Source organism: Salvelinus alpinus, chromosome 12 (assembly GCF_045679555.1).
Source record: "Salvelinus alpinus chromosome 12, SLU_Salpinus.1, whole genome shotgun sequence".
Lineage (NCBI taxonomy): Eukaryota > Metazoa > Chordata > Actinopteri > Salmoniformes > Salmonidae > Salvelinus > Salvelinus alpinus.
In genome coordinates, this window is record NC_092097.1 from 28,791,945 (window position 1) to 28,806,847 (window position 14,903).

Genomic DNA, 14,903 nt, shown 5'->3' on the forward strand with positions numbered 1-14,903 from the left:
GAGAAAGAGGGTGGTGATGATGTTACTGCTGCTGATGTCATCATTGGAAGCCTTCAGGCTCCATATCCCAGAAAGAGAGGTCTTGCATAATAGTGCAGTGTCGTAATGACTGAGTCATGGAATAACACATCAGATGTTAAAATATGGATATAGTACTACATGTTATACTGTGTAGCCTGACAACAGCAGAAGAAAATATACCTATTCAACTGCAAACATTGTAATGTTTGTTTTTCCATTGGCGGACACTCAGTGAAAAAGCACTGTTTGTGCACTCAAGCCCCAGCCTATGTGGCCAGTCTGAAATTGTAATATAGGCTATATTCAGGGTCAAGTTCATGATTCATCCTTATATGGGACAAGGCATTGATTGTTCATAAAGAAATCAGCCAAATCTTCTGCTGGCATAGTTTGACACTCCCACATATGCAAGAAACAGACATAGCACTCTCGTAACAGGAAACAGTGTCAGTAAATTAAACTGAAGGTGTAGCTGTATATGCTGGTAGCCTAGCGGTTAGAGAGTTGGGCCAGTAACTGAAAGGTCGCTGGTTTGAATACCTGAGCCGCCAAGGTAAATAATCTGTTGATGTGCCCTTGAGCAAGGCACTTAACCCTAATTTGCTCCAGGGGCACCATACTACTATGTCTGACCCTGCAAAACAAAACATTTCACGGTGCCTATTCGGTGTATGTGACAATATATATTCTTTTGCCATTCTTTTTTTGTATTAACAGAGAAAGAGCAGTTTGTCATGCCACAGACAGACTTGAGTTCACCAAGTCTTTTAGAATCCCATAGAACAGCAGATATGTGCAGCACTGAAATGCTTGCATCTGACATACAGGAGGACCATGGTTTACAGTGACACATGGTTCAATCAATATAATAACAAATCACAGCATTCTATGACAAGGATTGGGATTTAAAATACCACATTTAAATCCCATTTTAAACAATTTAACAAGACGTTTCTAAGGGCAACCCCCTACATAAATATTACATCATCAACAGGCAGCTTGTTTACAGCTGACCACTACTATGGTAAACATGGCAAATGCCCCACTTCTCCAGTCCTGCAAATGAGATGCCCAAACGAAGCTTCAGTCCCGTTCAGGGCAATGACTGACCGACAACAATCCGTGATAGGCTATGCGTGGTTCAAATCAGAAATGTACTACATTTACTAACAAATAACATCTAACATACCATTATCATTGAACAACATTTCAACATAAATGCATTTTTATCAAATAGCCCATCTGCTGATAAAAATGCAACATGTAGGCTACCCTAAAGATGTATAATGGACAATTAACGTTCCACTAGCTAAATCACATTGCGATGCTAGCAGAGGCACTATCAACAACAGTCTTTGCGAACGCTAAATTAGTATATTAATGACAAATATTCGCCCCTTGCTTTCTAAAAAAATGTTGTTGACATCGCTTTATAATGATTTAAGCAGGCAATAAGGCTCTGTTGTTGGAAAACTAGTTTACGTGACGAGCTTGTTACGTCCTCCGCTAGTTAGCAAACGCAACGCAATAGGGATGCTGCACACATCGTTGAAACTCCCTCATCGCATCCAGCATGAAATGACAAGTGCTAAAACTCCATCGGCGTTGTACCCTACCTGCCATGTCTCGCGTGGCTCGTGGACGGCATGAAACTCTCATTGTCCAGGTTTGAAGGAGAGCAGTTGCTAGTTGCCAGCGTGGTTTCGTTTAATGTGAGTCTCTCCGCGGCGTTCAATGACACTGAACGTAGAGTGTGGAGAGGATTACAGAGTGCGCAAACGCAGCAGCAGATGCGCTACAACCGTTGTGTTTTAAGCACAGCCACTGAGGTAGGCTATGTGAGCCACTCTACCATAAATTAATTATCTTTTAAAATACAAATGTCCCTGTTAGTTTAACCAAGCCTATGTGGCAATGAGATCAGGGGTCCCAATAAGAGTTGAGTGGCGATGAGGTCAGCAAGATTGAGATAATTCATAAACTCATATCTCTCTGTCTTTCTCTTTCTCTTTCACTCACACACACACACACACACACACACACACACACACACACACACACACACACACACACACACACACACACACACACACAATTCAAGGGAAGTTTTAGTCAGAGTTCGATGGAGGATTTTACAGATTTTATTTTAGAAAGGGCTTGATTGAGCATGGTATTCTTCACTAAAACAATTTTTTCAATGATCCATCATTATTTAACAGTGAATTAATTCAAAATGAAAGACAAAAGTGAAGACTTCAAATAACAACATGCTTGTGAAACAACATGCTTGTGAAAGCAGGGGGATATTTCTCCTCTCAACCTGTTATCTCTACAGCCACTGCCCGCTGTAAGAATCCATCTCTGACTGGCTTGTGGTGTCATCTGCGGAGGAGAAGACAGACATGATGAGCTGCAGAACAGGCCTGACTTGAGACTACCCCAGGGTAAGCTGACATCACAGACTGTGGATGAGATGAGATGGAGAGAGAGATACAGTAGGTCCACCTTTATGATGCTGGAGGTGTTGGCGTTTCTGGAATATCTCCCTCAGTGCACTCAGGACCAGGTCAGACTCTACAGCAGAGGGTGAGCCCACCTATCATACGTATACACACACACACACACACACACACACACACACACACACACACACACACACACACACACACACACACACACACACACACACACACACACACACAACATTGTATCAACCTCACATCGCCATTCATTGGACATAGTCTACGACTTTGATTGACATGCCCCAGTCATGTTCTCTCACCGGTCTGAAGCTCATGGTCTTTCTGATCCTCTCAGCGTGTGCCCCTGCAGGAGGAGGGGGGGCGGGCATAGAGGGAGGTTGGGGGACCCAGGGTGGGAGAGGGCTCTTGGAGACATCTCGAGAGCTGACACTCCGTGTGAGGGGGGACGGGAGAGGAGGCAGAGGCCCCTTCTTCAGGGCCAGGGAGGTGGAGGTCCCTGTAGATCTGTTGGGTAAGGTCTTAGAGGCTGGACCTGTGAGAGACACCAAAATGATTCTGTCCTGTGTTCTTCAGTCTTGGCTCTGGAGACACACAGAGTGGGTGCACAGGCTTTTGTTCTAGCTTAGCACTAACACACCTGATTCAACTAATAATCAAGGCAATGCAAAAGATGAACCCTCTTAGCAAGCAGGAGGCCTACCTCTGTTGTTCATGTCCCTGCTGTCGGCCTTCATGCCCCCCAGACTGTAGATGAGGCTGCAGATGACTTTAGATGTGTGTCTGTCTGTCATATCCTCCTCGTTTTGCCTCTCCATCCTGACCAGCTTCCTCAGAGCAGGGTCCAGCTCTCTAGTCTGCACACAGGCGAGGATGATGATGCATGTGACATTACAATAGCATTGATGACTGTGATATAACAGATATAAATGTGCAATTAGAATTTTATGAATTATTCTATGATGATCATAATACGCTGTCGGATCAAAACCTTGTATTAAAAGCAATTACTCTCATCAATGTACTCTGTACATTTCATGACTCTAGGACCAATAAAATATATTCAAAATACTTTCTGAATTTCATAATTGTTAATTGGAGATAAGAGGTTTTCATCTGACAGCTACATAATAATGGTTGTGTCATGGATGTGTTAAAACAACAGTGGTGTCAGTGTTGTGCTCACACTAAGCCCTTGCTCTGGGTCTACTCTCACCTGGGACTCCTGTCTGTGGAGAAGAGAGAAGATTAAATCAGCCATTTGTCTTTTACTCCATTCTAATGCTGCATCATAAAATATCTCTAATAGTGAATTGTCTGAGTCTGTCTGAGCTCCAGTGTGCAGATGTACTATATTTCTCACTCTGACACATATGGAGATGGAGTGCTGATCTCAGATGGGCTCTGTTCCTGTTCACAGATACAGCCTGAGGAGAAGTCCACACTGTCAGTATGGTTCATCTGCCCACTAGCTCTGTCTGAGAGAGGGGGAGAGAGAAAAAGATGGGGGGTTCAGCAAAAGAGAGCAAAATATAAAATGTTATGGGAGAAATAGAGTGAAAGACTGAGACAGAGAGATGGGGGAAGAGGAGACAAGGGAGAGTAAGAAAGAGAAGAGGACTGGCTTGCCTGAAGCTGAGAGAGCTTATTATAATGTAAATGTAATCTGACGTGTATGTGTTTCTCTCCAAACCTGGGGCTTGTTGGATCTGTCTCTCCACGGCTGCATAGAACCTCTCTGCCTCTGCATCATCTGCAAAGTTCAGGGCCGCCTGGCAGTCCTAAACAAACACACACAACCAGGGTGGGAGGTCATCAAGGACCAGAACAATAACATTTTCAGAGCTATGCTATTAGCCAAAGCCTTTATAGAGCCAGTGTTATTATGAGCATGTTACAGAACCAACCAACCAATGAACTCACATAACCCTGTAGGCCTAACCCTAACCCTAGCCCCACACCCTGGCTCAACCCTAACCCTAGCCATTAACCTAACACCAACCCTAGCATAACCCTAACCCTAGTCTCAACACTAACCCTATCACTAGCTTAATATCTACACACCGGCTCAACCCTAGCCTCAGCCCTAACCCTAGCTTCATGTCCACACCAGGCTCAACCCTAACCCTAAACATTAACCTAACCCCAAACCTAGCATAACCCTAACCCTAGCATAACCCTAACCCTTAACCCTATCACTAGCTTAATATCCACACACCGGCTCAACCCTAGCTTCATGTCTACCCCAGGCTCAACCTTAACCCTAAACATTACCATAACCCTAGCTTCATGTCCACATCCTGTTTCAACTCTAATCCTCAGCCACCACAACCCTAACCCATTTAAAAGCAGAATGGTTAATATGCCCTTAAAAGCTGTTCCATGAGCAGTTTTGTTGCTTTGGTCATCAGGGTTGAAACATAATTATAGAGTTCTGTTTGATAAGGGAATAATTTAACTCTTTAGATGTGATTTCTGGGCATGTTACTTACATTTGCAGGGAAGGTGTGGAAGTAGGGGTGGGGTGCAGAGTATTGAAAAGGAACATACAGCTCCTGTTCCCACAGCAACTTAGATCTCTGGTAGGTTAAAGGAGAAAGAGAGTAGATTAGATAATTAAGTGTACATAAAGTTGATTGAAGGTACACAAGACACACTCCCCACCTCTCATCATGAGCCGCCGGGCTGTTACCAAGAACCACATACCGGATTTTTAACAGGGTCGTTAGCAAATTAGTTTTCATAGTATTTTCTGCGGCTACCTAGCTCAAATTCTAGATGTCGGGTTAAAACGAGACTATAGCATCCATAAAGTGATCATTAGATTTTTTTTTTTTTTGTATTGACTAAATTTGTAGGTGCATTTCTGACAATGCTAACAAATTTTTTAGCCAAAGCTCAAAGTTTTAACACTGTGTCGGTTGCTTGGCAACAACACAGCTGCTTGCATCAGGTTGCCAGTCGTAATAATTATATATGCAAACACATCTAGGCTACTGTAGATAGCTAGCTATATGGTGGTATTCAAGCTGAGGTTAGTCAATAAATACAAGCAGATATTTTGATTAGCTACGTAGCTATCTAGCTAATGTTACCTAGCTAGCTTGTACAAAGTTCAGCAGCTAGCCTCTGTAGCTAGCTAACACCAGTTAGCTGAAAGCTAGCTAAACGAACAGGAAAATAAAATAAGCTTGCCAATGAATGTGGTTTTATTTTGATTAGCTATGTAGCTATACCAGTCAGATTAGAACATTGGCATGGTCGCTAACCAACAAGTGAGGAAAGCTACTTAGCTATATTTTTTTTCAAGTAAAGTTTTCATATAAGGGTGAAGTTATATCATGTGCAAACTGCTTAGCTAGACAGTTGTGTGTAATTGGAGAACAAACAAATATGCACAAATAAGCTAGCAAACGTCCTTGGCTGCTATGATAACGTAAGACTGTAATGTTAGCTAACGTGTATAGCCTGTTCATGCGCCACAATATCATAATTTCTTACACAAAACATAGCTAGGTAAGATTAGTTACGTTCAGTTTAAAACCACCAAACTTTGAGAAACTGCCTTGCTAATCACATTCATTTGCATTGCACAGACCAAGCTACAGTAAGGATCTTAAGGATCGTACCCTTTTTTTCAATTTTTGCCTAAAATGACATACCCAAATCTAACTGCCTGTAGGTCAGGTCCTGAAGCAAGGATATGCATATTCTTGATACAATTTGAAAGGAAACACTTTGAAGTTTGTGGAAATGTGAATGAATGTAGGAGAATATAACACATTAGATCTGTTAAAAGATAATACAAAGAAAAATCATTCATTTTCTATTATTATTATTTTTTCAGAATCCTTGAAATGCAAGAGAAAGGCAATACTTTCAGAATGGAGTCTAGGTGTATTTAGATTTTTGCCACCAGATGGCAGCAGTGTGTGTGGAATGTTTCAGACTGATCCAGTGAAGAATTACATTACTGCACAATATTTTGTATCTAGTCTGCCAGGAGTTGGTCAATTGATACATTTTCAACTACATAACTATAGAGAACATACAAAAATGCTATGGTAATAAAACATTTAAGTTTACACACTCCCAGGAATGTCATACATGATGGATCATTAGCTTATACACTAACTTTCACACATCTAGATGGCCGGGCAGGGTGCAGAAATACCGCACGGCCATCTAGATGTGTGTCTTAGTCTAGTCTTCTTCTCTGTTGAGTTTCAGAGGGTCTTACCATTTCCTAACATTCAGCTCATGCTGTCGGTCACGCTGGTCTGTATTTAAATTGCAACCATTTCAACGTATAGCCACCGCCTTCTGGTCTGTTAGTTTTAAACCATTTTACACGCCAGTAGCAATCCGGCAATGTACTGGTCTCAATGGTTGATTATTCAGGGTACAGCTACAATCACTTTACACACCGGCAGCAACCCGGCATGTTTTGGTCTAGTAGTTTTAAACCATTTTACATGCCAGTAGCAACCTGGCAATGTACTGGTCTAATGTACATTTCGTTAGAAGTACTTTTATGCACTCTGTAAAAAAAAGGCGTTCCATCCTGTTGGCATAATGTCTGTTCTCACGTCGGCAAGGTTACTGACTGGGTAAAGCTTTCTATGACAACAATTATCTAATTTAGAAGGCTAAAAACATATTGCTGTCTTTTCACAAATAGTTTCATATTTAATCATATAAGTTTTACAACATTTAGATGTAAACCTAATCCCTTGAATGCGTACACCTCCAGAGATGCAGTTATTTAGTTATACTATCCTTAATGATATCATAAAACAACAACTGATTTGACATGATTATTGTTTGGAGCCCCACTAACCATTTCCCAAATTATTTATGTTAGAAATATTGTTTCAATGTCCAATCTTTTGATGTTAAAGTATTGCAAAGTCTCTCTCTGTTGTAACACTCAGACATTCCAGTCTCAATCCTGCAAAGGCAAGAGAGAGAGAAAGTTTACGACCAGTCATTAAGTCACACAACCGGCCCAACTTCCCTCCCTTCCTCTCTGGTGGGAGAGAGAGGGGGGGGCTCTCTTTGATCCTCACCCATGAGGGAAAGTCACAACAGGGGATACCTAGTCAGTTGTACAACTGAGCACATTCAACCTAATGTGTCTCCTGCATTTAACCCAAACCCTCTGAATCAGAGAGGTGCAGGGGGCTGCCTTAATCGACATTAGCATCATTGGCACCCGGTTGTCGTTGGGGATTAAACACCTTGCTCAAGGGCAGAGCGACAGATTTTTTCACCTTGCCGACTCGGGGATTCGAACCAGCAACATTTTGGTTACTGGCCCAACGCTCTTAACTGCTAGGCTACCTGGGTGACATGTCTGGTGTGTATGCAGTGAAATTTTCAGCTTCCAGGAATTGTGTACAAATCCTTGCGACATGGGGCTGTGCTTTATCATGCTGGAACATGAGGAGATGGTGGTGGATCAATGGCACGACAATGGGCCTCAGGATCTCATCGGGGTATCTCTGTGCATTCAAATTGCCATCGATAAAATGCAATTGTGTTCGTTGTCCATAGCTTATACCTGCCCATACCATAACCCCACCGCCACCATGGGGCACTCTGTTCACTACGTTGATATCAGCAAACCGCTTGCCCATATGACACCGTACACTCTGTCTGCCATCTGCCCGGTAAAGTTGAAACCGGGATTCATCTGTGAAGAGCACACTTCTCCAGCGTGCCAGTGGCCATCGAAGGTACGCATTTTCCCACTGAAGTAGGTTACGATGCCGAACTGCAGTCAGGTCAAGACCCTGGTGAGGACGACGAGCACGCAGATAAGATTCCGTAAGACAGTTTATGACAGTTTGTTTAGAAATTCTTTGGTTGTGCAAACCCACAGTTTCATCAGCTGTCCGGGTGGCTGGTCTCAGACGATCCCGCAGGAGAAGAGGCCGGATGTGGTGGTCCTGGACTGGCGTGGTTACACGTGGTCTGCAGTTGTGAGGCCGGTTGGACGTACTATCAAATGATCTAAAACAACGTTGGAGGCGGCTTATGCTAGGGAAATTAACATACATTTTCTGGCAACAGCACTGGTGGACATTCCTGCAGTCAGCATGCCAATTGCACACTCCCTCAAAACTTGAGAGATCTGTGGCATTGTGTTGTGTGACACATTTTAGAGTGGCTTTTTATTGTCCCTTGTACAAGGTCCCTTGCACAACAAAAATATTTTAAGTGAGAAGTAGGCATTGTTCTGAAGCCAAAAAATAAAGGACATTCAAATGAGCACAACAATGTCTATTCCACCCATGCTCTACCAAGGTTTTCCAGCACACAGCTTTGACCTACTACAGTAGCTACAGTACCAGTCAAAATTTTGGACACACCTACTCATTCAAGGGTTTTCTTTATTTGTAAAATGTTTTACATTGTAAAATAATAGTGAAGACATCACAACTATGAAATAACACATATGGAATCATGTAATAACCAAAAAAGTGTTAAACAAATCAAAATATATTTTATATTTGAGATTCTTCAAAGTAGCCACCCTTTGCCTTGATGACAGCTTTGCACACTCTTGGCATTCTCTCAACCAGCTTCACCTGGAATACCTTTCCAACAGTCTTGAAAAGTTCCCACATATTCTGAGCACTTGTTGGCTATTTTTCCTTCACTATGTGGTCCAACTCATCCCACAAACATCTCAATTGGGTTGAGGTCAGGTGATTGTGGAGGCCAGGCCATCTGACGCAGCACTCCATGACTCTCCTTCTTGGTCAAATAGCCCTTACACAGCCTGGAGGTGTGTTGGGTCATTGTCCTGTTGAAAAGCAAATGATAGTCCCTTTAAGCGCAAACCAGATGTGATGGCGTATCGTCTCAGAATGCTGTGGTAGCCATGCTGGTTAAGTGTGCCTTTCAATTCTAAATAAATCACAGACAGTGTCAACAGCAAAGCAACCTCACACCATCACTTCTCCTCCTCAATGCTTCACGGTGAGATCATCCGTTCACCTACATCTTTGTTGAGGAGTCTACAATTCGTAAAACGCTAAACAAAAATGGCGTTCATGGGAGGACACCATGGAAGAAGCCACAGCTGTCCAAAAAAAACCATTGCTGTACGTCTGAAGTTCGCAAATGAGCAACTGGATGTCCCACAGCGCTACTGGCAAAATATTCTGTGGACAGATTAAACTAAAGTTGAGTTGTTTGGAAGGAACACACAACACTATATTTGGAAAAAAGGCACAGCACACCAACATCAAAACATCATCACAGGTGGAGGGAGCATCATGGGTTGGGGCTGCTTTGCTGCCTCAGGGTCTGGACATCTTGCTATCATTGACGGAAAAATGAATTCCCAAGTTTATCAAGACATTTTGCAGGAGAATGTAAGGCTATCTGTCCGCCAATTGAAGCTCAGCAGAAGTTAGATGACGCAACAGGACAACAACCCAAAAGACAAGTAAATCAACAACAGAATTGCTTGAACAGAAGAAAATATTCCTTCTGGAGTGGCCCAGTCAGTCCTGATCTCAACCTGATTGAGATGCTGTGGCATGACCTCAAGAGAGCCGTTCACACCATACATCCCAAGAATATTGTGGAACTGAAACAGTTTTGTAAAGAGGAATGGTTAAAAATTCCTCCTGACCGTTATGCAGGTCTGATCCGCAACTCCAGAAAACATTTGGTTGATGTTATTGCTGTCAAAGAAGGGTCAATCTGTTATTAAATCCAAGGGTTCACATACTTTTCCCAACCTGCACTGTGAATGTTTACACAGTGTCTTCAATAAAGACATGAACAATTATAATTGTTTGTGTGTTATCAGTTGAAGCAGACTGTGTTTGTCTATTGTTGTGACTTAGATGAAGATCAGATAAAATTTTATGGCCAATTTATGCAGAAATCCAGGTAATTCTAAAGGGTTCACATACTTTTTCTTCACACTGTATATATCATGTTGCTGTAATTATTTTTAGATATAGGCCTATTTTAAATGTGTATTATTGTTGCGTCCCCATCATTATTGCAAAAAGAAATACAAGTACAAACAGAACTTTAAGCTACATATTATTTTGACAGAGGTAATGAACTGTCCATTCATCAGCACAGCAATTTATAAAACAGGACCATTTCTGAAACACCAGTGGTTCTGAGCTTATGTCAATATTACACAGTTAAGATAATAGTTACAGAGATCAGGAATGCAAAAAGGCTCTATCTACATGAGCTACTGTGTCCAACACACCACCACATGTTATGTTGGGTGCCTACTGACCAAAGAAATATGTTATTATGATTATGTATTGCTAAAATAAAGATTTAATGAAATACAGGCATGCACCACATTACTACAAGCCAAAACAGCCCAAGCCTGATGGCTTGTAAGTATAAAAGCAAAGCTTGCTTTCATTTCATTAAAAAAATCTTGAAAAGGTAGCGTAATCGGATAATGTCATACTGGTGTGTGAAGAATCCAATACTTTACCTTGTACGCGGTACAAATCTCATTATTGTGGAAGCACGTCCTCTAAGAGTATGAATTAGACTTTTTAAGGTTTGAATTCTAAGCAACCTGCATACACATAGTTTGAAGTACATTACCAACATAGCTACTGTAGTAGGTAAAAGCTATGTATTGGAAAACCTTGATAGAGCATGGGGGGAGTAGGAATTGTGGTGCTCATGTGAATTTCCTTTTTTTTCGGCTTCAGACCAATTTCTACGTCTCATTTAAAACTTAGTTTTTGTTTTTAAATAAAATGCAGTTAATAGTCATCAGTAATATACAAAGCAAAAACACATGCACACACCCTTTAACACAAAGCCTATTGTTTTTTAAGGAACCTGTGTGCTCACGGTGACTGGTAAAGACATGAGAAAACTGTCATAGCCAAAAAACACACACACACACACACACACACACACACACACACACACACACACACACACACACACACACACACACACACACACACACACACACACGGAGAGAGATAAAGAGATTCCAATGAGGCCTGCTCTATGGAGACTTGCCAGAGGTCAGAAGCACTTCCTGCTTTTAGTTTTAAACCAGAGACACAATGAAAACAGCCATGACACCGTAACAGCCATAAAAATAATAACAAATAAAATATGATATTTATGCACACTATATGGTCTCATACTATTCTGATTGCTGATAAAAAAAAATCTGTAAATAGTGTAAGTATTGAGAGAGAGAGAGTGGTAACTCCTCTTAAGGTCTGAGTGTCTGGTGAAGCAGGTGTTATGACTCGTTTGGTGGTGGTTCCTCTGACCTTGACGCAGTACACACGCAGGAAGTAGGAGTGTTGTGAGCGGTCTTCGACCAGACACACTACCCCACAGCCCTCATGCCTCCACACCTGACGCCCAGGGACGGACACATACACCTGGGCTACTGCTGAGACCACTGCCTGAAACGGACACACACACACATATACACACTCACAATTTGTAACAGGTTACAGATTAGGTTCACTGTTTAACACACTAGCTCTCACAGTCTCACGACAGAATTAGACGGTTAAGTTCAGACATTAACTCCGAAATCTTAAGGTTAGGCATTAACTCCAAATGGTTGAGGTAAGGGTTAAGGTTTGGGATAGGCTTAAATGAAAAAATCGCAAACAAATTGTCTATCGCTGGATTAGAACGTACAACCTTTGGAATCAGATGCTTAACCAAAAAATACTTGAAGGCCCTAGTGGCCGGTTTCTATGTCATCTAATACTGACTTGTATCAAGGGTGACCTTGATAGTCCAATACTGACTTGTATCAAGGGTGACCTGGATGTGCAATCTATATGATTGTACATTTTCACTTGTAACTTACTACTAGGTCGTGGTATTCAAAATAGATGGCATTTGTATCAACCACAACCAAATTATCCCCTCTGCCCTCACACACAGCCCTTTCACCTGCAGGGCTTCACATGTGATTCACTAGGACTGATAACAATGGAAAGTACCCACCATCACTGACTGGATACTATATATTATTGTTTGTTACTTATTTCATCCTAATATTTTGTCTGCAAAGTTTTTAAAACCAAGGATATGGTTTTTATTTGGACAATGAAGCTAAAACTTTTAATTTGTCTCTATACTACAGCATTTTCGATTTGAGATGAAATGTTTTCTGAAGTGACAGTTCAGAATGTCACCTTTTTATTTGAGGGTATTTGAATAAATATCTGTTTTAACATTGAGAAATGAATGCACTTTATGTACAGTTCCTTCAGAAAGTATTCCACCACTTTGTTGTGTTACAAAGTGGGATTCAAATGTATTTAATTGTCATTTTTTGGTCAAAATTCTACACAAAATACTCTAATGTCAAAGTGGATGATGAGTGGGAAAGTTACAGATGCACAAAGATCATGACCCAAATGCATTTTAAACCTCTCACCAGTACCAATAACGGGGGTTAGCATTTTTTGGGGGTATCATATTTATGCCTCTGTAACCTGTAACTTCTTCACTCAACATTATTCATGATGCATGATTATATGTAATTATGCTAGCATCCACAATAATGTACAAGTGTTCAAAAACATATTCTATTCTTACTTACAATAAAAGTGATTCCAAAATCACACAATACATTATTAACCATTCATTTTTATTGGGCACAACATAATACGAAACACAACCAAAACAAACTGCAAATGCATCCAACAAGTTTGTAGAGTCATAAGCCTTATGTAGTCATTGCGTGCTAGGAATAAGGGACCAAATAATAAACGTTTGACTGACTTTAATATACTATATGTGAATTTGTCCAATTATGACACCTTCAAATGGGGGGACTAGATACAAGTGCTTTCATTTCTAAACGACAAAACATATGTAAGAAAATATCCTCAAATAAAAGGTGACATTCGGTACTGTTGCTTCATATAAAACATTTCATCTCAAATCCAAAATTATGGAGTCTAGTGTCAAATTAAACGTTTTAGCTTCACTGTCCAAATAAATACTTAGTGGATTGTACATGTGGTTGACTGGAGAAAAACAGGGAAATGAGTGAGTCCTCACTGGCTGTCAAGAGCTCAGATACATGAGAGAATGAGGATAAATACGGAGGGATAACCAGCAACAGAAAGTGTGAACAAAGAGAGAAAGAAGGAAGAATGTTACAGATGCCTCTAGGGGTTAAACTGACCTTACACTTGGCTCCCAGGAGAGTGAAGAGCAAAGCGTTCTCACGGACCGTCAAGAGGTTGCTGAAAACTGGACATCCCCCATTGCACGCCATCCCTCACTCCTTCTCTCTTTATTCTATCTGTCTCTCTCTTTTTATCAGCAATTCACTGACAATTTCTGTCTATGTACCACACACTGCAGTCTCAGTCAGAGATCCAAGCTGTCCAAGTACATTTACAGTGCACAAAATGTGATTACGCTTACCGTCCAGTACATTCACTTAGTACATCCTCATGCAAATGTCTGTATGGGTATGCATGGTGTTTGAGGGACTGATGCGTATGTCAGATAAAAATATACAGGCATAGTACTGTTTTTCTCTGACACACACATCAGTCACTTAAACAGCCATGTATACAGTTACACACATTTGCATGAGGAAGTACTGAGTGAAGGTGCTGTACTCCATGTGAGACCACATCTTCATACATGATGCATGCTGACCCAAACTTCCTTAAAAACAAAGATTTATTTAATTAAAATAGTACCAGTAAATTGTATTTTTTTATTTAACCAGGCAAGTCAGTTAAGAACAAATTCTTATTTACAATGACGGCCTACATGTTTTTATTTCTTTGTTTTTGGCCGAGTGTGGTTCCCAATCAGAGGCAGCTATCGATCGTTCTCTGATTGGGGATCATATATAAGTTGTCATTTTCCTTTTGGGTTTTGTGGGATCTTGTTTTCTGTTTAGTGTCTGTGCCTGACAGAACTGTTCGCTTTCGTTTTTTTGTCTTTGTTATTTTGTTTTGGTGTCATCAATAAAAAGACGATGTATGCCTACCACGCTGCGCCTTGGTCCACTCTTCCTTCAACAAACGAGAGCCGTTACAGCCGCCCTACGGAACTCTCAATCACGGCTGGTTGTGATACAGCCTGGATTCGAACCAGGGTGTCTGTAGTGACACTCAGGAACATTCAATGTCTTCTTGGTAAGCAACTCTAGTGCATATTTGGCATTGTGTTTTAGGTTATTGTCCTGCTGAAAGGTGACTTAACTTCTTGATGCTAGGGGTCAGATTTTTTTTTTTTTTTTTTAAATAACCTTCCCAAGGTAAACGGACTATTTCTCAGGTCCAGATCGTAGAATATGCATATAATTTACAGATTAGGATAGAAAACACTCCAAAGTTTCCAAAACTGTCAAAATATTGTCTGTGAGTATAACAAAAC

At 41.1% G+C, this 14,903-nt stretch overlaps 2 protein-coding genes across 3 annotated transcripts in view; both read right to left on the bottom strand.

The window, feature by feature from the left end:
• Window positions 1-1,791, bottom strand: part of LOC139536610 (6-phosphofructo-2-kinase/fructose-2,6-bisphosphatase 4-like) — a 60,942-nt gene extending 59,151 nt beyond the window's left edge. Inside the window, exon 1 of the mRNA XM_071337274.1 lies at window positions 1,638-1,791. Within this exon, the coding sequence (XP_071193375.1) occupies window positions 1,638-1,680 (43 nt within the window). The 5' untranslated portion in view covers window positions 1,681-1,791. The remainder of the gene's footprint in view (window positions 1-1,637) is intronic.
• Window positions 1,792-2,146: 355 nt separating this feature from the next.
• On the bottom strand, window positions 2,147-13,940 carry LOC139535234 (actin nucleation-promoting factor WAS). 2 transcript variants are annotated; one of them, XM_071334570.1, is made up of 10 exons: window positions 13,690-13,937; window positions 11,801-11,938; window positions 4,994-5,080; window positions 4,195-4,282; window positions 3,865-3,979; window positions 3,688-3,730; window positions 3,205-3,358; window positions 2,804-3,036; window positions 2,527-2,617; window positions 2,147-2,403 (listed from the first exon to the last, which is right to left on the bottom strand). In XM_071334570.1, exons 1-10 carry the CDS (start codon window positions 13,780-13,782, stop codon window positions 2,351-2,353), a joined length of 1,095 nt encoding a protein of 364 aa, XP_071190671.1. In that variant the 5' UTR covers window positions 13,783-13,937; the 3' UTR covers window positions 2,147-2,350. The 2 variants fall into 2 exon arrangements, with proteins under 2 accessions (XP_071190671.1, XP_071190672.1); XM_071334571.1 differs by lacking the exons at window positions 2,147-2,403; window positions 2,527-2,617 and having other exon boundaries at window positions 2,886-3,085; window positions 13,690-13,940.
• Window positions 13,941-14,903: the final 963 nt, after the last annotated feature.

Coding starts and splice junctions, on each gene's coding strand:
- LOC139535234 (XM_071334570.1), bottom strand. CDS start 13,782: ATGGCGTGCAATGGGGGATGTCCAGTTTTCAGCAACCTCTTGACGGTC. Junction 2,618..2,803: donor AGACCATGAGCTTCAGACCG/GTGAGAGAACAT, acceptor TACGTATGATAG/GTGGGCTCACCCTCTGCTGT. Junction 2,404..2,526: donor ACACCTCCAGCATCATAAAG/GTGGACCTACTG, acceptor TCTCCTCCGCAG/ATGACACCACAAGCCAGTCA.